Genomic DNA, 25772 nt, shown 5'->3' on the forward strand with positions numbered 1-25772 from the left:
ACCCAAACCCTCTGATCGCCTAGAAGAGGAGGGTGATTTAGGTGCACAAATCCAACACCTGCTGTCATTCCCTCGGCAAACCTGCACCACTTCAGCTCCCGGGCCTGAGGCTCAGACAGGACCCTGCCTCATGGCAGGTAGTGGCCAAAGGGCTGTGGGCGCAGAGGGGATGGAGCGGGTGTTCTTGTGGCAGAGGAGCCTGAGCCCCTAGGCACGCACAAGTCTGCGGAAGCAGCACTCACTCAATAAACACATGCTGATTTATTTATAGGGATCAGATGGTTTCTTAGGGGATAAATTCGACAGGTGCTGCGAGAACTTTATTCATTTGCGATGTCCCTCCCCTGGCAGGCAAGGCAGCAAGTTTGAGGACAAGCGAAAATCATCCCCTATTTAAAAAGTGACCCCTAGCAGTCTTGGGGTGGGGGTTAAATTAAAAAAACAAAAACAAAAAGCCCTCAAGGATTCCTAATTGCTTTTGAATACAGAGGCTTGGAAAGGAGTTTCCACCGGGTTCAGGAGGAAGGCGCGACTCCCGCATAGTGTTGGGGGAAGGGCAGGAGCAGAGCCTGTGCAGGCCGTCCTCTTAGCCCACAGACGCCAAGACAATGTCTACTGGCAGCTCCTCTGAACTTCTGGCTGTCACTTGCATTGTCACCGTGTCCAAAAGCAGCAGCCGGGAGCGCACCAGGATGTCATGACCACCCCGGAACACGCCTAGAAGGGGAGAGAGGACAGGTGGGTAAGGCAGACAGGGGCTGTGAGCTAGGCTGGGGGTGGAGGTGGGGGTGTGCTTGCAACAGCTGATGGAGGCAGCTCTGGGGGAGTGGAATGGGAGGGGCCTGGAAGCAGGAGAGCTGGCTGAAATCCCCAAGGCCCTGGGCATGTCACTCTGCCTCTCTGAGCTGCAGCATCCTCCATGATCTCAGTAGATACCATTCTACTAACCATATTTCGAGCTTCTGCCAAGCTCAAATGAGTTAATGGACATACGTGGCTTGTGCCTGACGTCACAGAGGCTCTCACATGTGTTGGCCTAATCTAAGAGCACAGAGGAAGGGACAGCCCCACCATGACAAAACCGCAGAGCAGATGTCTGCAACACCCAGGGGACTGGGTCACCTCACTGTGGCCAGAAAGGCTGGGCTTAGGGGGCTGTCAGCTGTGAGCAGGGCACTGAAGCAGAGCAACTTCCCCACCCTGTTTATAAACACTCAGAAAAAATTTTTTTCCGTTTGTTCACTGTTTTAGGTGTGATGAACTTTTAGAGAAGCATAGAGATCAGAAATGTTTACATATAAAATGTCTAAACATAGAACCTGGGGGTGGACAGTGAGCAGGGCTATCGGTGCTGTCTGCTGTCGACACTGGGGCATGAGCGCGGGGGGCTGATTCTGTGTATGTTTGAAAACTTCCATGAGAAGTGCTTAAAATCCCATTCCTGTTAGAAAAGTCCAGTGAGCCCAGAAGAAAATTAGACACAGGATATGAGAACAATTCACAGAAAAGCAAACACAAGTGGCACTGTGCATCTGAGCAGATGCTTAACTTCATTCAATATACGAGAAATGCAAAATAAACCTGCACAGAGCCTCCACTCTTCACACCTGGCAAACATCGTACCACCAAGTTTGATAACACGCTGTGCTGTCCAGAGTGTGGGAGGAAAGGCGCACAATTCCTATGGAAGGCAACTGGAAATATTTACCAAAATGGAAAATGCACTTTGTCTTGGTAACGCCTAGGGAAACCTACCCTACAAATACCCTCGGTGCCCATATGCAAAGTGAAGTGTGTGCGTCTGCATGTCTGTATGTAATCATTCACTGCGGCATAGTTTGTAAGAGCAGAAGACTGGAACAATCTACATGTCCACCAGAATCCGATCCACCCACATAATGGAACAGCAGTCAGCTGCACACAAGAATGAGCGCTGTTTGGGATGATAAAAATGCTCTTGGAGGGAGAGCAGAGCTCAGTGGTAGAGGGTGTACTTAGCATGCACATGGTCCTCTAAAAATAAACAAATAAATAAATAACCCTCTCCCCCCACCAAAAAAGAATGAGGAAGCTCTGAGTAGTGATACGAAAGATCTCCAAGATGCAGTCAAGTGAATAACAAAGTGCAGTGTATACACCACTTGTATATAAACATCTGCGTTAAAAAACGGAAATGTGTACGCATTTGCTTTTACATCCATATGATCAGAGGAAGCATATACTGGTGTCCTTTGTGCCATGAGTCTGGTTGCCTGCTGGAAGGGGAATGGAGTCATTAGCAGCCAGGGCTGGGAGGGAGACAGCCCAATGCAGGTCTCGTTAGGCCTCGTGGAGTTGGACACTGTGAATTCTGAATCCCCGAGTTCCCAGCGGGAGCTCTCAGCCCAGGATGCAGTGGCTCCAGGCCCTGCCCACCCAGAAACACTGCTTACCAGCCAGGAGCAGCGTGTGGGTGTTCTTGTTATCCGGCACTTTGTCTGACCTCTCACAAGGGTGCATTCCTAAGAACTTCACAATATTGCCCACAGCCTCTGTAGGGAGAAACCCCAGTGTCATTAAGCCACTTATCTTGCCCCGCTTTGTGCCACCACCACTCCCCCATCCCCTAGCCCCACTCTGAGCAGCTTTTAATGACGTGGCATCTGAAGTACCTACTCTGGACACAGCCCTGGATCTTTGGGGGCATTGGGGGCAGGGATGGGGAACAGAGAGGAGCACTTTGACAGCGGCCAAGGGCCTTGAAAGGCAAGCAAGCTGGAAACAGCAACTCCTGGATTTACCTTCAAGTGTCTTGATGGTGGACAAGGTGAATGTTTCCTCCTTCTCGAACTCGTCCCCTACCTCATCCCAGGCAGCTTCAAAGTTCACCTTCATGACCTTTTGGATGTGATCAGCTATCGTGACTTCCAGATCTTCCAGCTGGGGAGACAGAGGTGCCCATCAGGCACACTCCTCCAGGGCAGACTCCCTGCTCCACACACCTCTGAACCTCTGCTCTGACCCCGCCACCCACCCCTTCCTGCAGCGTGTTAGGCTGGAGCTTGCCAGGCACTGAGCAGCGTGCTGGGCTCAGGGGACAGGCAGCAACTTGACTGGCTGTCTGTCCCCAAGGTGCTCACAGCCAAGCGGTGACCTTTCAGCAGATGCACCCTGGCCCAAGTACAGTCGTCCCTGAGTATCTATGGGGACTGGTCCCAGGACCCCCCAGACCAAAATCTCTGACACTCAAGTCCTTTATGTAAAATGGTGCAGCATTTGCACTTAACCCACGCATACTTTCTCTTTTCTTTCTTTCTTCCTTCCTTTCTTTCCTTCCTTTCTTTCTTTCTTTCTCTTTCTTTCTTTCCTTTTCTTTTCTTCCTTCCTTCCTTGAGTAAAGGCAGATTTACTCAGAGATATACTGAAAGGCAGGAGAAAGGCCACGAGGTGTGGGGGTTGGGTGCTCAGATTAAAAGTAGATACACACTCCATAGACAGAGTGTGGGCCGTCTCTGAATGAATGGAAAGAGAGTGGCCCCCACGCATACTTTAAATCCTCTCTAGATTACTTGTAATACCTAATACAACGTAACTGTTATGTAAATTATTGTAAAAATTAAGCAAATGATATATAAACAGTTACCTTGTGTAGCAAATTCAAGTTTCCCTTTTTGGAATTTCCTGGAAATCCACCCCCAACCCAACTCCAAATATTTTCAATCTGTGATTGGCTGAATCCATGGATGCAGAACCATGGATACAGAGGACCCTCGGCCCTCACCTTGGGGTGTCAGCTATGAGATGACATCCCTCTAAAGCCTGCCTAGAGTCAGGGCCTGATCGGATGGGAGGGAGTGCTCATGGACCTGCCTCCTGTGACTCAGTAGACGTCGCCCCCCCCCCCAGCTGTGACCTCCCTGGGCCTGTCACGTAAGACTGCCCCGCCCTGGACTGACGTCCATAGAGGACCCCCATCCGTTTACCCTTCACTGAGCCCCTACTCGGGTGCGTGTAAGGTGTCGGCATGCAGGACACGGCTCCCACAGCAGAAGACATGCCTCAGACCCCGCACCCCAGGCAGCTCAGTCGGCCGCAGGGCAGTGCCCAGGAAGGCCCCTCCTCAGCAATGGGTCTAGGAGGACACAAGTGGCCACCGCTGTTTTCCAGCCACTGCCCCTCTAGTCGTGAGGGCTCTAACAGTCTCCGCCCCAGGCTGGGCACCCAGGTCTGCGCTCAGATGGCCCTGAGCCACTGCCCGGGGCACTCGGTCCCACTGAAGCTCAGACAGCTGGAACCGGAAGGGCCTGAATACATGCAAGCATAGAAGGACTGCCCAGCAGATACAGACTGACCCCATTTCTCTAGAAAGCAATTTGACAATATGAATCAATAAGTCTTAAATCATGCTTAGCCTTTGACCAAATTATTTGACTTCTTGGAATCTATCCTAAGAAGATAGCCTGAAATGCAGATAAAAATTTGCACTCAAAGGGATGTTCAACGTAGTATTTAAAAACAGTGAAAATTTGGAATCACAAAGGCCCAATGTTAAAGGAATGTATGGTCAAGTGAAGTTATGCTATGTCAATAGAAGGGAGTATGTTAAAGTCATTAAAAATTGTGTTTATGAAAAAAAAAACATGTTTATGAAGTGCTTGTAATGACACAGGAAACGACGCTGCGGTTTTCAGTGGGCACGGCAAGGTCTGTACTGCACGGAATAACCTCCGACACAGCTCCGCTCCCCGCGGCACTCCCCAAGGGCCACAGGCAGCGCTTTCCTGTGTGTTTATACTGCGTTTTTCTATTCCCCACTCCAGCATGAAAACGCTTCCAGGCCGGCTGTCCACGCCGGCAGCCTCCTCGCCCAGCCTCTTACCACGTACTCGTCCTCATAGCCTTCCTCGTCGGTCTCCCCAGTGGTGGGGTCGCAGTCCTTGACAGTGAACTTCATCATGCAGCTGAACGTGCAGGCCACTGTGGGGTGGGGAGGCCGGGCGGTCGGGCGCGTCCTCCACGGGCGGGCGGCCAAGGCCCACACCCCTGGCCCCCGCTGCATTCTCACCAGCGGCACCTAACCCCCAGCCCCACACGTCTGGACCGGGGGCTCCAGCTGGGAGAGGGCCGGAGAGCCAGGTCCCGGCCTGAGACGTGCCCCCACGGGGAAGGAAGGGGAGGGCACAGGTGCTGCAGGCTGGCTACATCCACAGAGCCCTCCTGGCCTGGGAAAAGCGCCCAGTTCTCTGGGAGGAGGGGACCTGGGACCTCCCGCGCCTGCGCTTCCTCTGTGCTCACTCACGGGACAGTGACAGGGTCTGGTCTGAAGACCAGACGGACCCGGCTCCGCCTCATGCCAGCCACGTGGCCTCAAGAAGCCCTTTAACCCACATCTGAGTCTCCTCCTCTAAGACTAGGGACAGCGGTGCTGCGCCCTCGGGTCTACAAGGAGGAAGTGAGACCATGTGGGGAAAGCCCCGGGGGTTCAGCCATTCTCTCTCTTCTCCTCCTCAGGACTCATGCCAAGGAGCTGAAACTCCGGCAGGAGACAAACAGCTGGCACCGAGCTGCCCACCCCACCCCGATCGACCCCAGGGTGGTCCCCGCAGAGGGCTCACCGGCGGTGGGGTCCTCCTTGGGCAGGGCCACCAGCGTGTAGCAGGTCCCGGGCTGGTTGTAGGGTAGGCTCCGGGCGGGCACGTAGCACAGCACCTCGCAGGCCTCAGTGGGTTCCATCTGCACCGTGACGTTCTCCAGGGTCTGGTCGTTGAGTGTGTTCGTGCAGTCAAACTGGACCAGGGAGGAGAGGGGCTGCTCAGATGCTGCTCTGGCCCCAACCTACTGCAGAGGAGGAGCTGGGGGTCCTCCCTCTCACCCAGGGGCCACACTGACTGCTGGCCCAGTCCCCCTCCCAGGCTCCCAGTCTCTGCGCTAAAACTCAGGAGCCAGAGGGATCCTGGGTCAAGGATGCGAGACATGTGGCTGCTGGTGACGGATCTGTCTTCAGGCTGAGCTCCAATTTCTCAATGTGGGGGAGCCAGGACCCCATGGGACCGTTCCTAGGGCCCAGGCCCCCGCAGAGCCTCAGCCTCCCGGCTCACCTGGAACACCATGTGCTCAGTGAAGGTGTGTTTGGTGCAGCGGACGACATACTCGGTCTCTGACTCAGTGAGGGCCACGGGCTCAGGCGAGGACTTGAAGAGGGGCCCCAGCCCCTGGAACTCAGGCACTGCCGCCAATTGCTCTGAAACCCACAGGCCACATGGTCACTCAGTCCCAGACCAACCTGTGCTCCTGATCAATCCTCACGCCAAGTCCTCAAGGTCCACTGGTGATTTCCTGAATACACACAAGCACTCGCTCATCTCCCTGACTCCGCTCGTGCCATACAAGCACAATGGGCGCCCTCCTCCCCACTGCCCTCAGAAGGCGTCAGAAGCAGCCAACGGACTGGGAGGCCCCAGAATCCTAGGTCTAATCCATCTGGAGACTCCCTCAACTTTAGGAGCTCAGCAAAGATTCTTAAGAGAAGATGGAGATTAGGAAAAGACTAAGAGGAGATGAATGCTGTTACAACCAGAGGACCGGGCAGGAGAACAGATCAATCTCAGACGTGTTAAGACAAGCGGCTAAAAAGGAGATGCTTCAGATTCAGAGTGTTGCAGAAAACCCAACCTAGTGTGGATGGTGTGCGTCCGGTAAGGCCCCAGGCAGCGTTCCTCAAACTGTGGTCATGAATCACCTGCAGCAGAACCACCCGGTTGGGAGGGCTGGTGGAAAACTCAGATTCTTGGACCCTCCCCAGATCTGCTCTACTGAAATCTCTGGTTCGGGACCCAGGAATCTGCATTTCTAACACTTCTTCTCAGATGACTTTGATGTCTACTGATGTTTTGAAGATCACCACTCTTAAGATTTTCAACTTGTCTTCCCAGGTAAATTGAACTCTTTAAGGACGAGAACTGCGCCCTGAGGCCGGGGATGACATTCTGCCCCGGACTCAGTAGGGACTCAATTCACATTTCAGGGATAGAGCAAGAAAGTAGGCATTTTTATTATTTTGCTTTCTCCCACAACGAAGAGGCAGCCTGTGTGACTGTGCCAGCCCTCTACAGCCTGAAGAACCTTATCTGATGAAGGTGCAGGCAAGAAAACGCCCAGAAAGAGGCAGCTTGGGTATCAGGAGGAACACTCGGGCCACCATGACCATCAGCCACCAGTGCTTTTCCACGGGTTCCGTTTCATTGGGCGTTAAATTTCCAGACCCTTATTACCCGGGGGAAGTCCACTAGTATTAATGCCTCTGAGCTGCAGACTCTTCCTCAATAAAATAGACACAATAATCTTGTTCCCAGGGTTGTAGTGAAGATAAATGAGGCAATAAATGTCAAGGTCTAGCAGGGTCTCTGGAACTTAACATGTGATCAATACAAGTTAGGCTTTGAGAAACTGTCTACAAAAGGAATTGAGACCCTTGAAGAGGCTCAGAAGGCGTCTACCTCGGAGGGTGCAGCACAATGGTCCATGTGCACGAGCGAATGCCCGGAACCTGAGAATATGTTCCCTCACTCTGCAGATGTGATTTTATTTACTTCTTTATTTTTTAGAGGAGGTGCTGGGGATTGAACCCAGGACCTCCTGCATACTACATACAAGCTCTACCACTTGAGAGGGAGGCAGGAGGGTCAGAGCCAGAGAGACGTGGAAAGCCTTTGCAGCTGGCTTTGAAGGTGGAGGAAGGGGCCTCTAGGTGAGGCACGCAGGCGCCCTCGGAAACCAGGGAAGAAGGCGAGTGGACAAACCCCCTCCGAGCCTCCAGAGGGAGTGCAGCACTGTCAACACAGCAAAACCCACTTCGGATTTCTGACCTCAGAACAAGATCATAAATCTGTGTGACGCTGAGCCACTAAGTCCGTGGTCATCTGTGGCAGCAGCAAGGGAGAACTGACACAGAAGGAAAGTTCCAGGTTAGAAGGAGCCCAGCCGGCTCAGGATCCTAGTTCTGGGAAATGTGAGAGAGAGTATGCTGAGAGAAGACAAGATTCTGGAACGGAAAGGAAAAGGTGGGACTTAATGTCCGTCGGCAACAGTCGGGAGCCTACCTGAGTCAGGAAGGCACTGTGGAGGCGCTGCGACAGGCAACAGAAAGACAGACCATGTGGAGAACCGCGCAGAGCTACGGAGAGAGGAGATGAGCCCCAGGGCCCGGGGGTGCTTCACAGGGGCCAGCAGACACGTGCCAGTGCTTGAAGGTAGGAATTCAGTGGATAACATGGTCTGACAACTCGACGCACAGCCTCTCCCCGTGAAAAATGCCAGAGCAGAGGGGCAGACGAAAACCCAGACAGAACCCTGCACGGCAAGGTGGATGGAGCACGTCTGGAACCCAGGAGGAAGTACCGGTATGTCTGGACCCAGCAGTGCGGACCCAGACACGCTGAACTGGCCTGGCTCCGGGGCCCAAGCCCTCAGAGCCGGGGCCGGAAGGCAGCTCGGAGCCAGTCGGATCTGGATCTCAATTCCAGTCGCCCTACTTCCTCACTTCCTTGCTGTGCAAATTCGGGCAAATCACTTTCTCTCTCTGGACATCCAAATCCTCAAATACCAAACGGACCCAATACCCTCCATCTGCGGGTCAAGCACGCTGGCCGAATACTCCGAGGGCCCAGCGCTCAGGAGAGACCCGAACGGCGGCAGGTCTTCCTCTGAACCCTGGGAGAGAGCCCGAACCCGGCCGCGGCCCCGGGAGCCCCCCCAGCAGCTCTGCTCACCCTGGAAGATCTCCTGCCGGGTGGCTGCCACCTTCTCAGGCTGCTTGGCTGCGGTGATGGGGGTGCTTTCTGCAGGAACAAATAACGCGTGGTGACCAGCAACTCCAGTAACAGGCCAGGGTGGCGTCAGCCATGGTGCTGTTACCTAGGGATTATAATTTCCACCCCCGGGGAGCGTGAAGTACAGAGCACGTGAAAGAGTGTGCGAACGTGCCTTCACTTCCTGGAGCCAGCGGCACAGGGGCAATCCCCTCCTCCCGGCACAGCCCCGTCCATCCCCGGCAGGCACAGTGGCTTTGCAGGGCCACGGCGGTGTCACTCACCTGCTCTTGGCTCTGCCGTGGGCGCGGTGGCCAGGGGCACAGACTTGAGGTCGAAAGGCTTTTCTGATGGTTCCAGAGTGTACTGCTGCAGCGCCCTCTCCAGACCAGGGATGGACACGGTCAGACCTGGAGGCCAGCGGGAGGCTGAGGGCCTGTGGTCTTACCCCTGAGCCTCTGCCTTCCCCCGACACCCTCCGTCACAGGACTGGCATGGGGAGTTGGGGGGCATGGGACAGAGACTGATCAAGGGCAAAGTACTGAGAAAATGGGGGTTTATGTAGACGACTAGCATTTCACTCCACTGGGCCATTTCCACCCGCATGGCTGTGAACCGCAGGGCCCAGGGTCTCCTGAGATCACAGTGCTGCCTGAAAGCCAGCCCAGAGCGTCCCGCCTCAGACTTGCCCTGCCCAAGGAGGGGGCGCGGCACTCGGCAGGCCAGGGTCAGGACGGCAGGGGAGACGCACCATTCAGGATGTAGCCTGCATTAAGGGCCTTCTGCTTCTGCTCCAGGACGTTGAGATAGAAGGTGGCTCGGTCCCTCACCTCATTGTCATCGTCCATCACGCACCTGCGGCCAGAACACAAGGTCCTACTGACGGGGGCCCCACAGGGCTAGGGGTGCTGCAGGGCTTCACCAGAGGGTGGTGAGAGGAAGCAGGTCTCTTAAAGCTCAGCCCCCAGATATGGTGCCTGGGCTTCTAACCAACAGGTGGTGGCCACATTCATATTCCCTGCACCCTCTCCCTAGGGCTCACCCAGCGAAGGGGGCGACCTCCCGTGTCCCAGAGCACACGTCAAAGAAGAACTTAACCTGGCCCAGTAACTGCACTCCTAGGTACACACCCAGGACAACCGAGAACCCGTCACACACAGACTCGTGCACACGTGTTCACAGCCGCACTGTTCACAACGGCCAGAGTAGAAAGCTGATGAATGGACAAACAGACCGTGGTCTGGCCCTACAATGAAATGCTATTTGGCCATAAAAAGGAACAAGGTGCTGGCACCAGTTACAACGTGGATGGACCCCGGAAACATTGTGAAGGACACATGAAATGTGACACAGAGCACGACTGTGCTGTCATGAACAGTCCAAAACAGACAACTCAGAGGCTGAGGTGGGTCAGGGTTAGGGTCAGTGACCAGGGCAGGGGGCGGGGGTGTCGGTGGTGACTACTGATGGGCACACCGTTTCTTTTTGGGGTGACAATAATGTTTTAAACTAAGCTTGTGGTGATGGTTGTACAACTCTGTGAATACACTAAAAATCATCATGTTATACACTTTTAACGATGCATGGTATGTTTGTGAGCTGTAACTCAATAAAGCTATTTTTAGAAAAAGAACAACTCAAGTTAACAATGGTCACGTCTGGGCGGTGGGATTTTTGCATGATGTTGTTTTTCAGACTTTCATTTTCTACAATCAATAGTGGTGTATCACCCACCCCCCCCCCCTTTTAGTTAGAGACATAGCAACGCTGCCGGGCCCGAGGGAGCACTGCTGTCCGTCGGGCCCAGGCTCGCACTCACCGCTTCAGCAGCACCAGGATACTGGGTAACATCTCCTCATTCTGCGCCCCAAACTTGGCCAGAGCACTCACAGCGCCTGCATTTAGCAAGTAAGTGTGATTCACCTCCAGTGCTCCGAATGGGTCATCCAGAGCCCAGCAGTCCAGAACCGGGAGGCCCTGCCCACCACCCCGGCAGCGACACCCCGGCAGCGACTCCCCGCCTCCCATGGGGAAGGCAGCCCTGCTCTCGGGTCCCAGGGGCCCTTTCCAGCATTAACTCTGATGAGGCACGGAGCTGCCCTCCTCAGTTCACAGTTACGCATCACACGACTATGAGTGAGAAGATGAGCTATTACTTAATGAGTAACGACCGCTGAAGGAGGAAAATCTGTCTCGAGGAGGCACCAGTTAATTAAAAATAAAATTAAGAATGTGACGGTTGCCCATCGAATTGTACACTCATTTAAGAGTGAGCTTTATAGTATGTGAATTGCATAACTTAATAAAGGTATTATTAAAAAAACAAAAACTAAACACGCAGAAAGATAAAGTTAAACAGCAATACATAGTGAAACTTAAAAACAAACAAATCAATAAAACAAATGAGGTTAAGGACCACTCCACCAGGTGACACCCACACATCTAAGACCCTTCCCACAACTTCACAAAATGCTGAGCTTGCGCAGCCAGAGCACCGGGTGCCCCTGTCTCCAGGGAGCTCAGCCCCTCTGCTGGGGGCTCTGCTCCAGAGCCGGCCAGGAGCCCAGGGCAGCCTTCCTCAGACCCACCTGCCCGGACCTCCTCGTGCTCCAAGACCACCCGGTTGTAGATGAAGCGGATGTACTTGGACGGGTTGTTGGTCTTGGGCCCCTCCTGGCCCAGGAGGTGCAGGATGCGTGTGGCCAGCACCGTGAACTCGCAGTCCTCGATGAACTCGCACAGGTGTGACAGCCCAGTCTCCTTGCTCTCCGAGTTCTCCTCAATGATGCTGATGATGCAGTCCACAATGGCCCGCTTGTACTCGAAGCCGCCCTGCAGCGGGGGCGGGGAGGGGTGCTGAGCAAGGAGGCCACATGCTCCACACACGAATGAGCGTGGAGGCCCAGGCCCAGTGGCCCAGGTGCAGACCTAGGGGCCCAGGCCTGGCTCTCTGGGCCTCTACCTCTGTTTTGTGTAAAACAAAAAGCTAAGGCTGAGTCCTCGCTGGGGCGTTTCCAGTCCTAACAGTAGATGGTTTAATAGGAAACTTCTGGGTCTTAATTTTCTTCCCATCTTTGAGATAAAGGCAGAGTGGGTGGTGCAGGTGCTGGGAGGGGGAGCAGGCAGCTCATGTTTACAGGATCAGGTCTAGTTTTGCAGGATGAAAAAGTTCTGGAGATTAACTGCACACCAATGTGAATATACTTAACACTGTTGACCTCTACACTGAAAAACAGTTAATACGATGAATTTTCTGTCATGTATTTTATGAAGATTAAAAAAAAAAGACTGAATGGGCCAGTGGAGGAGCAAAAGACCTCGGGCCAAATCTACACGCTGCTACTTAGAGACTTAAGAACAGAAGTGGCAGCTGAGACGCCCTCAGGTGCCAGGCAGGTAACCTGGCCACACACAACAGACTGGATGGGGGTGAGCAGGGACAGTGCCTGTCCTGTCTGAAGAGTGATGTCACGCCGCCGCCTCGTGTGGCCCGGTCTTAGAAGTTCTTCAAGAGAAACTGGAAATCTACTGTGGTGGCAAACAATGGCTACTAATTCAAAACGTTAAAAACCCGTACAATCCAAGTAAAACTTGTCTGTGGGCCCAACCTGGCCCCTGTTCTCAGGTCAGCTTGTTTTCCGGCTGCAGTAAGTTACCTCCCTTGTCTGAGCCTCAGGCACCTTGACGGAAGGATGGTTAGCGTGCTCAGCCAACAGGTGATCCTGAACAACGGACACGCCCTGTGAGTGGCACCGCGTGTGTGTGCACGCGCACACCTCCCAGGGCTGTGGTGTGGGCGCACACACCGGGGTCGGCCTCAGCCCTGCAGCCTGCCCACTGGGTGCCGTGAGCTCGGAGCAATGGCGGCAAGGTGCTGCCAGCGGCTGCTGGACCGGCGGCTGCCGAGGGGCCTGAGTGCTGGGCTCTGATGGGGGAAGCCCTCATGCTTCACTCACACGGACCCACGTCTTGTCCTGGGAGGCAGGGAGGCCCGGGAGGACGCCAGGGGCTGTGCGCCTCACAGACCCAGACTCAGACCTTGGCTCAGAGCCCTGATTTTTAAAGGGAGAAAAAAATGTTTACAAAGCCTGTGATGATGGTCACAAGATCGAGGACACTACGATGTCCCCACAGAGCCGGCTGTCAGCCCTAACCCCCATTCCTCCTCCTGCTCCCTTCTGACGTTCCTGCAAACCCTAAAGACGCCCACTGCAACGGTTCCTCTAGTCTTGGCCCAGGGGCCGGGCTGGGACTGGGGCTGGGGCAAAGGTCCACCAGGTATCTGGGGACCAAATCCACTCCAAGAAACTGCTTTTCCGCCTCTGAGTTAACCAGTTTTGTTGAGACCACCAAGAAAGGGGAAACAAGTGAATCACTAACTCATGTCAGGAACAAAAATAGAACCAATGTCACACCATTTTCCTCAGTTTCCCAAGAAACCACCCTGGAGCTCCTGGTTGGCCCAAATATTTCTATGTGAGATGACACCAGACGGAATTCAGTTTCCCACCGGAATTCAGTTTCCCACCTTCGGCACAAGCATCGCCTCGGGGCACCTGCTGGCTCTTTAAAGGTAGGGCAGTGTGTCGTTATCGTTATTACTGTCATCACCAGGCACTGGTGCGTGTTTATACTGTCGGTCCATGAGCAGTTTAAAGGGCCGTGGGCACCAGGAAACTCGGCCGGCTGACAGGTTGAGCTGGGTACACCCAACAACAGGATCTGGGCTCCAAACAGGGCTTGGAGCCAGCACCCAGGCCACTGCCTGCTCAGGAGACCTGGCGTGTCCCGAGGGCCCCCGCTCACCTCTTCACGCAGCATGGAGAACAGGAAGTTCATCAGGACGGCGTGTTTGCGAGGGTACTTCTGACACAGAGCACTGATGGCCTGGACGACCACCACCTGGGCCAAACAGACACGCGTGAGCAGAAGCCCCTGCCCCCAGGCTCAGGTTACTGCGCTCACGGAGTGGCCACGGAGTCCCTCCTTGGGCAGGGCCAGGGCGAGGAGACGCGAGGACCTAAGTCCCCGGCCTGCCCCGGGCAGGGCGCCAGGCACAGCACCTCAAATCCCCTGATCCAGGCTTTGGTGCCCCCGACTCTGCTTTTCGACTCAGATCTCAAGGCAAGTCAACAAGGCCCGCACCATCCCACGGGCCCCACTCCCCCACCAGCGGTGACTCCCACCCTCAGCTGTCCTCACTCAGGCTGCCGCCTGGTCCTCCAGCCCTGGCCCTCTTCTCTTCTCTCACAGTCTCTTCGGCAATCCTACCTCCTCCCATGGTTTTAACCACCTCTTCTAGGCCACTGACTCCCAAATCTCCGTCTCTGCTCTGAGTTCAAGACCAGTGTTTCCAAATGTCCTTCACGGAACTCCATGTGGCACCCACGGTCACCTCAGACATGGCCCGGCTGCCATCACCATCACCACCTTCCCTCTTCCCTCATCCAAGACCTGACCCTCGCCCCCCTCCCCAGACTCACCCACTGCGCTGCCATCAACCCCAACTAGAAACGGAGTCAGCGCTGACCGCGTTTCCTCCCCCAGCCTTCACACCACGCCCCGACACCCAGCTCTGCTCCTTGCAGAGCCCTCAAAGCGCCCTCCTCTCCTACCTCCCCTGCCTGGAGGTGCCACTGCCTCTTCCGAGCAAAGCCGCACTCCAGCTGCCCCTCCAGCTGCCCCAGAAGGATCTAACATGCAAGCCTCCCAGTGTCACTTTACAAAGTACTCATTCCCACAGCCCGCAGCAGTTTCTCTCTGCCCGCTTTGTGTAATCCACGCCACAAAACTTACCACACTATTTATCATCAGTCATGTTACTATCTGCCCGGAATAACTCTCTAAAAACATGCTACATGGTCCGTTTATGTAACAACTGTGAAATAACATAATCACAGAGACTGAACAGGGGCTAAGGGCTGGGGAGGAGGGAATAGGCGTGGCTCTGCAGGGCAGGTGACACAAGGGAGCTGTGGTGATGGTGTAGCTGAGTACCTGGTCCCTTGACTGTGCTGGCAGTTTTGCAAGGCTACACGGTGCGACAAAGACGAGGTTTCGGGAGGAGGGTACAGCTCAGTGGGAGAGTGCATGTCTAATATGCATGAGGTCCTCCATTAAATAAACAAACAAACAAACCTAATAACCTCCTCCCCCGCCAAACAAAAACGAAAACAGTGTAGTTTCTCACACACACAGGCACACATCCACGTGTAACTGGTGAATTAACTACGGACGTGCCCATGCTGGTTGACACTGTCCTGTGGTGGTGCAGGAACTGGAGGAGGGAGCTGGGGGAAGAGTGCACGGGAATTTAGTCCATTTCTTTGCAACCTTCTGTAAACCATTTAAAAATAAAAGTTTAAAAGGTACTACTGAAAAACCTAGTATCTTCCTTAAAAGCACAACTCTGCCACGCCCCTCCAGGCCCCACGTGCTCTAGGCCCCGCCTGCTCTGACTTCACCGCTGGTCCCAGTGCTGCTGCGTCCCCACCTCCAGCATCTTCCCTGAGGCTGGCTCATGGCCCAGGACAGGCTCTTCCTAGGAACCTCTCCTGCACCTGCTTTCTTTGCTGCACCGGCAGCGTCTGAGACTCCGCCATCCTCTCACTTGTGTGCGCGCTTCTGCCCTCTCCTCACCAGCACGCGAGCTCCATGAGGGCAGGTAGGACCTGTCCTGTGCGCCGCTACGTCCCCTCTTCTGAGAGCCCTACACAGTACACCGCCAGCACACGGGCAACACTTCAGGACCCGATAAAGGGGTCTGGGAGCTCCCGGCCTTGCTGCAAAGAACACCACGGACAAAGGCCAGACCAGGCACCGCACGCATCAATCTCCACAAGTCCTCCACCCAACCAGCCCTCAGGTCCCCTGGCCCGGGGCGGGCACCTTGAACTCATCCGAGATCTCGGACATGAAGGAGGAGATCTGCTTCATGAGGCGGTCGATGCTGCCCTCGCTGCCCGTCTTGAGGAGCGTGGTGATGGCCAGCGTGGCGATGCTGCGGTTCGAGTCCGTAACCAGGTTCTCCAGGTCCAGGTTACAGGCTGTCACCGCTGACGGATGCTTCATGGCAACCTATCTTGGAAGGAAAGAGATGGAGAGGATAGGCACAGGAATGCAGGCCTCCCGCCAGAACTTCAGACAAGCTCATGTCACCCCCCTGGAGAAAAGAGTCCGACCAGGGCTGCACCTTCCATGGGGTAGGGGCTCAAAGCCACTTCCAGGGGTCCCAGGACAGCCCCTCATCCCGCCAACCCCACACTCACCTTGTTGAGGGTGCGGACTGCGGCGTAACGGAGCGCGGCCTTGGGGGAGCTGCAGAACAGCTGGAGCACTGCGGGGACACAGACGCCACGTGCCAGACCGCCCTCTACTGAGTGGCTGGGGAAACCCAGGGCCTCCCAGGGGGCCTGCGAGGGCTCTCAGTCGGCTCAGACCCAAACCCTGTGCTTGACTTGTTTCGCTGCTGGCACCTCCACTTCAGCTGAGGAAGAGCCATCCTCCCCCCGGGCACCTGAGCCAAGAGCAGAGGGCTTATGAGGGCCCACGTTCCCACAGGTGAGCACCTGCGGCCTCGTCTGAGTGGCCCTCACTGGTACGAGGCAGCTACTGTCACCACCCCGTCTTTAACAGGCACAGGCTGAGGCACAAAGGGGCAAAGCAACCGAAGGGACTCTGGCCCAGCAGCCGGGAGGCGGCAGAACCAGGACGATGTCCAGGATTGCCTGTACCTGAAGCCCGAGCGCTGAACCTACACCCCCCACCACCCCGTGAAGCCATCTCCCACCTCTCCCCAGGGGGCGTACAGACACCAGCAGAGCCCTGGGTCCCCGCAGGACCACCGCCTCGGGCCCCGTTCCCGTCCCTGGGAGGCCCCCAAGCTGGGGGTGGGCTCTGCACGCGCTCGCTGAGCTGCTCTCCGCAGCACCCCCGTCCCTTTCCTTGTAACCTGGCTTGTATTCTCTGACATGTTTTCAGCACTTACTCATGTTTTCCTTAAAATCACCCTTATTTAGAAAGCTGCCTGTTAACTTGACGTTCAGCGTCCTGGAGACACAGGAAATGTAATGAGAATGAACGCTTAGCTCACTGAATGGATTCATTTACCGTTCAGCTCTTTTGCTTTTGTCTCTGAGAAGGAAGGCAGACTTCGCTCTCCAAACGAGAGCCCCGCCTCTCTGCCTGACCAGGTTCACAGCCCTCCCGCGCAGGATACTGGAAGAACAGGAGGCCCGGTCACGCCTAACACCTGCAGCCTGACCTCCCCCGCGGAGAGTCCTGGCTTCCGTTGTGCCTGTCCTTCTGGGGCGGCCGCCCCTTCTCTCCCACTCCATGCCTCTGGACAGCCTCTCCTCACCTCACCTCTCAACACCCCCGCTTCCCAGCACCAACCACTGAGCCCAGCGCCCCGTGCTCGCTACTCTGACATCCAGGGAGGGCTCAACATGCAGCACACGGTCCTGCGCGACAAGGCACTGAGGACTCAGCAAGGGGACCCGCAACAGCTCAGACAACTGGCCAGAGCACCGCCACTGCGCTCTGAGCTGCCAGGCGTTGTTCGAAGCCGTCTGTGCCGATGACTCAAGTCTATTGCCGGCCATAACCCCAGGGAATGGGTGCGGTGACCACCCCTCCCTGCAGCGTGGAGAGGACAGCTGACTGGCCCAGGCTCATCCGGCAGCTGAGACAGGGCCAGGACTCCCACCCTGGCTACCAAGCTCACAGGCTGACTGGCCCTCTGTACCGATCTTTCTCCTTCCCTGGAGATGGCTCAGGCCCAAGGGACCACACCCTGGCTTTAAATGCGGAGTTCCTCCACTGGGCCCTCGTTATGGCCAGCCAGCCTGCAGACTGCAGGGCACATTTGAACCTCGCCTCTGCCACTCGCCAGTGCTCCGGCCTCTGTCGTGTAAGACGGAGCTAAGGGCGCCCCATCCCCCAAATGAGACCCATGTGGGAGGCCCAGGCACGAGCCTGGCACAGAGCAGGTGCTTCCTGGGAACGCATTCCCTCTCTTAACCCTTGACTGTGGCTGATTCGGAGGAATTTCTGTTCTTTCCCACAACCCCTGGCCCAGGACCTACATCCCCGGAGGCAGGGCCGTGTGGGGCTGGGGTGCAGGACGTCCGGTCACCTGACACGGCTGGGGCCAGCTCCTTGGCGCTGCAGCCTGGCAGGTTGACGATGGCCGAGGCGGCTTCATACACCACCATCTCGTGCTTGTTGCGCAGGCAGCTCTCAATGAAGTCAAAGAGCGGGCTGTCACGGCTACGGAACAACAGGCAGCAGGAGGAGGCTGGGCAGGCCCAGCCCAGGGCGGGAAGGGCAGGGAAGCCTCAGTGGGCCGCCAACAGAGACTTACCTGCCATCCTCCTCCTCCAGCTGCCGGCTGGCCACGCGGATCATCATGCAGTAGGCGAAGGGGGACTTGAGGCCATGCCGCGTGAACTTGCTGATCATCTTGCTGACGGCCAGGCGGTCATTCTTCCGCACGTGGTACAGGAGCCCCAGCGCGTGGTACTGGAGGACAGGAGAGGGCAGAAGGACAAGGCACGTGAGGCCGGGGCCCCTGCCACGCGGCCCTGGAGGCCACACGTCCCTCTGGGCTTCCGCCTCGTCATCTCTAAGATGGACGTCCTGGTGGCTTCCTCGCGGAGACTGAAGGCAGCACCCAGCAAGCCACCTGAGTGTCTGCAGTTCCCGGCCGCCCCCCCGAGTTCAGCGAGGGCCTGACGGGCAGCAGCCTGAGTATGGGGGCGGGGAGCCTGCAGACGCCCAGAGACGGAAGAACTGGGGGAGAGCGCACGTCTTCCGGCCAGAAAGAGAAAGTGGGAGCTGGGCCTTGGGCGGGGACCCGTGTGGTAAGGCGCCGGGCAGGCCTGAGACCTCACGGCTACCTCCACTGATGGGCCAGAGGGCTCAAGGCTGACACTGGCAAAATGAGACGCACAGAGCTACCTTTTGTCCCTCTGCTCTTTGCTGATTCCTCACCAGAGGGGCATCTGACGGCTTTCTACATGGGGAGCTTCCCTGACGCTGGAACGTGTTCGAGGAGCCACAGCTGGCCCCAGAGATGAGACCCAGCACACAGGGAGCCGGAAGGTAGGTGCCAGACGGGCAGAGGCTACAGGTGCTCTCAGTTCATCCTCACAGCTTTGTGACCAGGGCCTTTCATTCCCATTTTACCGACAAGGAAACTGAGACTCATGGAGATAAAGGGACTCCTGGCCGAGGTCAGTGAAGAGCTAAGCAGGTCAAAGTCCTACCAGGATGCTCCCAGGCATCGCCAACAAAGCTAGCTGGGAAACAGCCCTCTGCCTGCCTGGGCCGGGTCCGCCACATCACACTCCGCAAACAGTACTCGGCTGGTTGCCAAAACCGTCGAATATTCTGGTATCAGCTGGTAAAGTCTCCAGCCCAACTTCCCCTGCAACTGGTGTCCTGCATGCCCTCCCCAAACCCCTGAGCCTCCCCACAATGACAAAAGGAGCAAACTCCGCTCCAGCCAAGGCCACCAGGATCTCCCTGGTGAGCATCCATCCTGCCCAGCCACTGCCGAGCCACCTGCCTCAGAGTCTCAAACGCCACTGCTCCATTCACAGCTCACCTGGACCATGATGTTGTCGCTGGATGCCGCCTCCTGGGCCTCATTCACCCAGCGCTTGACCACGTCGAAGCTGCACTTCAGCAGGTGCTGTGGGCGCAGGGCTCGTTAAGGGGGGCAGGCAGGATGCTTCCCCACTGCACCTCCTGGCCCCACCCACAGTCCCAAGTGCTCCAGAGCTTCCCTCAGACGCCGTCCCCCATCCTCCGAGAAGGCTCCCACCCTCACTCTATCCACCACGGCAGATCTCCACCAGGCCTAAACTCCAAAAAGCTGTCACCCCACAGGAAGGGCCAAGGTTGTCCAACTGGCCCCTCAGTCAACCCCAAGTTCCCCGCGCGCTCTTCACTGGGAAGGGGTGGGACTCTCAGATCAAGGGATACAAAACTTCTGTTTCCCTTTTGGACAGTGACTCTGCTATTTCTTCAATTTCCCAATCTGCTCCCTGCCCCAGCCCCGGAGGGCCCCGGCCTCAGCTACACACCAGGGAAGACACCAGGGCAGAGCTGGAGACGCTGGGCACCTTGTCCACGATGGCCTGCTTCATGTAGCGCTCAATGGCCTGCAGCATGGTGCTCTGCGGGGACAAGGATGGGGTGGGAAGGGACCCCGTCAATCCCCGCCACCCTCAGGAGCGTGGGTGACTGGGTGTGGAGGAGTGAGGGCCAGGAGGGAGGAAGCAGACGTGTTTACTGGGTTCTGGCTCCCCTCCTGCCCCCATCACCTGACTTGGGGCTTTGCCCAGGACCCCGGCAGGAAGACTAGGAGTAGAAACAACCTAAAGCAAAGGATGAGACCCAGAGGCAACTGAGCCGGGAGAGTGGGGGCAGCCTGGGGGCAGCAGACTCACGTCAGTGATCTGGCAGAGGGCGCGCACGGCCGGGCCCCGGTAGTTGTCTTCCTTCCCGGTCATGTCCTTCGTCAGGCTGCGGGGGAGGAGGCGCTGTCCTCACGCAGGGGCAGGAGCCAGCGGCAGGCCTGCCGCCCCCAGCCCTCGCCCGCCCGCCCCCTCCAGCTCCGGTCACCACACGAGGATCCTGACTAGCATCCTCTCTGTGTTCTTAAACCTTCCGAGCCAAACACCACACAGCAGCCAGAGGGGTCTATGTAAAACTCAATGTTGACTTTATAAAACTCCCTTCCTTCCACGAAAACATCCCCGAGGCCTCCTCCCGCCAGCACCACCAAGCACAAACTCCTTAACAGAGACGTCCCCAGGCAGGCCGGGCGCTCTCCCCGCTCCAGGGCTGCTGATTCCTGTGCCTGGAACCCTGCCCTCGCCTCCATCCCTGTCCTGCGATTTCCACTCATCCTCCAGGACCCACTCAGATCGTTCCAGGAGGCCTTTCCTGATCCGAATGCAAGTAGGATATCGCTCTGGTCTGCTCTTACAGACGTCGCTTTCCTAATGCCTGTCCGCCAGGTTGTTTGTAAATTCTGAGCTGCAGAGGCCACGTCTGCTGTGCTCGCTGCTCTGTTCCCAGAGTTACACTCAGGGGCTCGTAGACAATAAATACTATCTAAAGGAACCTACACATAAATGTGTAACATTCCCCAAACTGTGGCAGGAAGAAATAAGAGAACTGAGCCCAGATCTGACGGTCAGGGATTATATTTCAGTTACGTCTGCACCCTGAATCACTCAGCCTAATACTCAGCGAGCAGACCAGCATTCAGGGAGAGAGTCTGCACGCCCTGCACACCCTCCGCATCCATTGTCCCTGTGTTCTCGCTGGTCCTTGTGACAGTTCCCGGCTGGCTTGGCTGACTAAGAGGAATCAAAGGGAGGAAGGCTTTGTGCCTAGGTTAAGGCCAGAGAACTAAAGGGCAAACCGCCCCCTTTGGAGGCTGCCATGGGGGGAGGGCGGAGGTGGGGGCGGGCAGAGTAACTGAAGGACGAGGGAGACAGGAGAGGGAAGGACGAAAGAGCGCTGCTGGCAACAAGTCCAAGTCTCCTGACCTGGTGCTTGAGAAGACATGGCTTCTGTGGCGGTGGGCTCCACCACAGACCCAGGACTCACCTGCTGGTGACGATGATGACATCTTCTGCGATACAGGACATCTCCTTGATGGTCAAGTAGCACATCCGACGGAGGGTGGGCTGGGCGAAAGATGCGAAAAGCCCTCTGACCCTGGCTCAGCATGAGCTCCAAGGTTAGGGAAAGAACGCTCCAGTCGACACGGAGGCAGCCTCACGGGCTGGGCGGCTCCCCTTGGGCCTCCCTCTGCCCTGTCAGAACTGCCCCCCAGGGGAGAGCCGGACTGGGGACACTTACGTCATTCGACTGGAAGAGTTTGGTCATGGCAAAGAAGGCCTCGGTTGCTTCAGTGGTCCCCAGGTGCTCCCCCTGATTCAATCAAGAAAGAAGGCCCAGCGTGGGACAGACCAGCCAGAAGACTCCTCCCGCCACACCCGCCCAAGCCCCGACCCTCATTCCCTGCAGAGGCCCCAGCAAGGGCAACACATCAGAGTTGGATGCTGGGGGGCCCAGAGCTGAGCCACTGGCTACTACCACATTGGGGCTGTCAAGTAGCTTAAGGGCTATTTGACTTGTGCGCCCTCCCCCACATCCCAGCACCACTTTCCCCACCCGCAAGGTTCACCCCATTACCTGGTTTATGAGGTAAAGGATCTTGGTGAGGATGTGAGCACATTTCCGAGGGTTGATGGGAGTTTCATTAAACACACGTGCCTAAGAAGGGAACAAGGTCAATTCCTTCTGGCTCCGTTTATTTCCCTTTCATGACAACCCCCAAGCACATTCAAGATCTGAGAAGTCCCAGGGTAAATAAACGCATTTGCCCAATCTTAAATATTTTTTAATGTAGGTACTGGGAGATTGAACCCAGGACCTCGTGCAGGTTAAGCACACGTTCTACTACTGGGCTATATCCCCTCGCCTTGTTCTTTTCTTAATCAGTTAACAACTTCCGAAGTCTTCCCCAAGTATTAGCTGGGGACATGCTGACTTAGTGACTAACAGGTACTTAGAAAACTCTTGTTAATTAACTGGAAGGAGAAACAAAGAACAACAAAAAGGTAAAAGCACAATGAACTCTCTCCAGGAATGGGTTTACGCCCTCCTGTTCTTAAAACCAGCACTTTGATGACACTGACTGAAAACATTTAATGTGGAAGAGATGGGGGAGCAAATGACACTTGCCTCCTGGAGGACTGCACTCTTCTCAAGGTGCTGGAACGGGTTGGAGCCTCCACCTACCATCAGAGAATAGAGACACCTGAGTACTGGCTGTGACCCTGAATTTCAAAACTCCCCAGACGGAGACAAGGGACAAATGTCCCTACTGTCGACCTATTCAAGTTCCAATTCCTCCGAATGGGCAATCAAAGCTCTACAACCTGCAAACAGATCCTGCCAGTCTCCTGCAAGGGGTCCCTGTACCCCAAACCGCTCAGTCACCCAGCAGCCCTGGTACAGTCCGTCTGTGCCCCTCATAGCATCATGTCTTGCATTCACTTATGCAACTGCTACTTAACTGAGTCCCTACAATGTGTGGGACCAGCATCTCCCAGGGATCAGGGTTTCTTCACATTAGAGATCACACTTGTAACTAATTACACGTGTGATTTTCTGACTGCCGTCTGTCTCCTGCGCTGTCAACATTCTGACATTCCCAGCTCAGGCACGGAGTGTCTCCCTTGTTCTCCTGCAACATCAGGGCACAGTTCGGTGCCTGACAGCAGTCATCACTCAATATGCGTTTGCTGGTTAAAGGAATAACAGTCAGGGTTCTCAGCCACAGAACGCTGGCTGCGCAGATTACGTCTAGCTTGGCCAGCGCCAACGCAGCCCCAGGGAACCCCCAGAGGAGCATCTGGCCAGGCCCTCTCCCCAGACAGAGGGGGAAGCTGAGGCCCCGGGAGGCTCGTGACCCGCCCAAGGTCACCCTGCGGATCGCGGTCTGAGCTCCCGAGGGAGCGGCAGTGGAGCATGCTCGTGCCCTCCGAGGCCTGCCGCTGACCAGCGGAGCCCTCCGCACGAGCCCCGGTACCCCCAGGGCCTCCGCCTCCGGTCACGACAGAGGCCCCGAAGGAGGCCTCCCGGCGAGGAAGCTGAGGGTCTGCGCGGGGGTCCGGCCTGGCCCCCTCACCCGACTCCTCGTCCTTCTTGTCGAATTTCTTCAGCATGGTGGTGCCGGCGGGAGCGCGAAGCAGCACCGGGAGCAGGACGGCGCGGCAGGCAGGGGCGGTCCGGCGGCGGTTCCGCACAGGCCACTTCCGGCCGGCCACGTCGCCCGGGGCTCTGCGCACGCGCACTCCGCGCTCCGCGCACATCCGGGCCGCGCCGCCGCGCCGGGCGTTAACCCCGTCCCTGCCGGGAGGGGCCTGCGGCCGTGCCCGGGTTAGAGTCCGGGCTTCACGCCCTCCTCTGGGCCCAGTGGGAGTAGCAGTCGTCCTCGCCTCACCGCGTCGTGCCTCGCTTTGGAGGCGAGGCCCTAGCTCGCTGGCCGGGAGCAGGCCCCCCTCAGAGATGCTACCCGTTCTGGTCACCTCCTCCGGGGAGCCCGCCGGCCTCGCCTCACTTTCAGCCCCTTCCGCCGCCGGACTTCTCTGCCGGGCTCGGAAGGCTGCCTAACACACTGCATTCTTACTTTATTGCTTTGAGTGCCTTGTACTCGCTGCCGTGGGCGATGCTGGCACACCGCGCGTGAACTGCTGCACGAACGCGGCCGCCCACCCCTCGCGTCAGCTCCGCTGCGAACTGTTCTACCGCCCGCGGTCTAAGTAAAAGGCCGGCGCGGCGCCCTCGAAGGGTCTTCACATCTTTGGGAGATTATCGAGCGCCCACTAGACGCGCCGCCCGGCGCTGGGGGCGGGAGGAGACGCCAGGGGGAAACCGAGCCGGGGACCCGTGGACATCCCGAAGCCCAGGTCAGGACGGGGCGCACCGGCGAGCCCAGTGCATCCGCCGCGGGGGCGGGGCGGGGCGGGGCGGGGCGCGGCTGACCCGAGCACGGCCGGACGCCGGTGAGCCCGGCGGAGGCGGGGCCCAGGGTGGAGCGGGTGAGCGCAGAGCGCGGGGACCGGTGGCGGGGAGGGAGGGGCAGCCTCGGGGTCTGGCTCTGCAGGGGCTGAGGCTGAGGGCCGGGGGCAGCGGGGCAGCGGGAGAGGGGGTGTTGCGCCACGGTGAAATCATCAAGAGCCAGAAAGGTGTGCAAAATCTTGAACCAGTAACCTCACCCCTTAAGCGCAGGAAATCATCCGAAAGAGAAAAACTAAGTTGTTCACTGCAGCAGTTTGCAGCAAGATAATGGAAACACCCCAAATGTCCAGCAATAAGAGGAATGTTAAAGGAATTAGGGTGCATCCGTCGGATGAAATAGTCCGCACCTTTATAAAAAGATATTTCTGATTTCTTGGGAGGCAATATACACACTTCTTATACAAATGAGACAGTAAAAGGGAAAAGCACGGTGTAAAAGGGTTTATAATTCAGGTGAAATAAATATGCCTCTTGGTTAAAACAGGGAAAGGACCCCAGAGACTTGAACTGTTGTGTGAAGACGGTGAAAAGCAGATGAATTGTGTTGAGTTAAGTTATCCTCTTATATTATGATATTAATTCTAGGAAACTATATACTAAGGGTAATTTTTATAATACCTCGTTTTTACAATGAGAATTGTGGGTCGTGACTTTGGCCCTGTGTATGAGTATGTAATTGTAGTGTTTTTTATTATTATAATCTTTTAACTGTAGTATACATTCTTCATGATAATTGCTAATTCCTTTGTAGAAACAGGATACCAAAGGTACAGGAGAAACTAGGAGAATCCGAACAAGATTAATAGGTTGTACAAATTATCAATATCTTTGTTGTGAAATTATTTTTTAATTAATTTTACCAGTTTTTAAAAATTGAGACATAATCCACATACCTTAAAATTCACCCTTTTATAAGTATACAATTAAGTACTTCAAAAAATTGTGCACCCAGTACCACTAATTCCAGAACATTCTCATCACTGTCTCCATTAACAGTCATTCTCCATTCCTCACTGCCCCACAACCATTCATCTACTTTCTGTTTCTATGGATTTGCCTATTTTGAACATTTCATGTAAATAGAATCATGCAATATGTGGCCTTTTTTGTATCTGGTTTCTTTCACTTAGCAGAGTGTTTTCAAGGTCCAGCTATATCATAGCATGAATCTGTATTTCGTTATTTCTTATCGCTGAATAACACTCCATTTTATGGATATATACATATATTTTTGTTTTGTTTTGTTTTGTTTATCCATCCATCAGTTAATGGACACTTGGGTTGTTTCCACTTTCTGGTTCTTGTGAATAAGCTTCTCTGAACATCTGTGCACAAGGTTTTGTGCGACGTATGTTTTCCTTTCTCTTGGGTGTA

At 55.8% G+C, this 25772-nt stretch overlaps 1 protein-coding gene across 2 annotated transcripts; it reads right to left on the reverse strand.

Annotated features, from left to right (window-relative positions):
• Positions 1–246: 246 nt before the first annotated feature.
• On the reverse strand, positions 247–24144 carry COPG1 (COPI coat complex subunit gamma 1). Of its 2 annotated transcripts, none has more exons than XM_074344206.1 (24): positions 24007–24144; positions 22557–22609; positions 22005–22085; positions 21669–21740; positions 21414–21493; positions 20243–20318; positions 19877–19969; positions 19396–19482; positions 18151–18308; positions 17923–18056; positions 16055–16122; positions 15675–15863; positions 13593–13688; positions 11375–11618; positions 10606–10681; positions 9538–9641; positions 9071–9196; positions 8748–8816; positions 6078–6220; positions 5595–5766; positions 4859–4956; positions 2781–2919; positions 2433–2531; positions 247–717 (listed from the first exon to the last, which is right to left on the reverse strand). In XM_074344206.1, exons 4-24 carry the CDS (start codon positions 21693–21695, stop codon positions 587–589), a joined length of 2409 nt encoding a protein of 802 aa, XP_074200307.1. In that variant the 5' UTR covers positions 21696–21740; positions 22005–22085; positions 22557–22609; positions 24007–24144; the 3' UTR covers positions 247–586. The 2 variants fall into 2 exon arrangements, with proteins under 2 accessions (XP_074200307.1, XP_010959568.2); XM_010961266.3 differs by lacking the exon at positions 24007–24144 and adding an exon at positions 23506–23660.
• Positions 24145–25772: the final 1628 nt, after the last annotated feature.

Source organism: Camelus bactrianus, chromosome 17 (genome assembly GCF_048773025.1).
Source record: "Camelus bactrianus isolate YW-2024 breed Bactrian camel chromosome 17, ASM4877302v1, whole genome shotgun sequence".
Classification (NCBI taxonomy): domain Eukaryota; kingdom Metazoa; phylum Chordata; class Mammalia; order Artiodactyla; family Camelidae; genus Camelus; species Camelus bactrianus.

Excerpts from the sequence above, each read along its gene's own strand:
- COPG1 (XM_010961266.3), bottom strand. The coding sequence starts at position 23,542 with ATGCTGAAGAAATTCGACAAGAAGGACGAGGAGTCGG. Across the intron at positions 21,741-22,004 it reads TCCTTTACCTCATAAACCAG|GGGGAGCACCTGGGGACCAC; the intron begins GTAATGGGGTGA and ends TGATTGAATCAG. Across the intron at positions 9,642-10,605 it reads ATCCTGGTGCTGCTGAAGCG|GTGCGTGATGGACGATGACA; the intron begins GTGAGTGCGAGC and ends TTCTGGCCGCAG.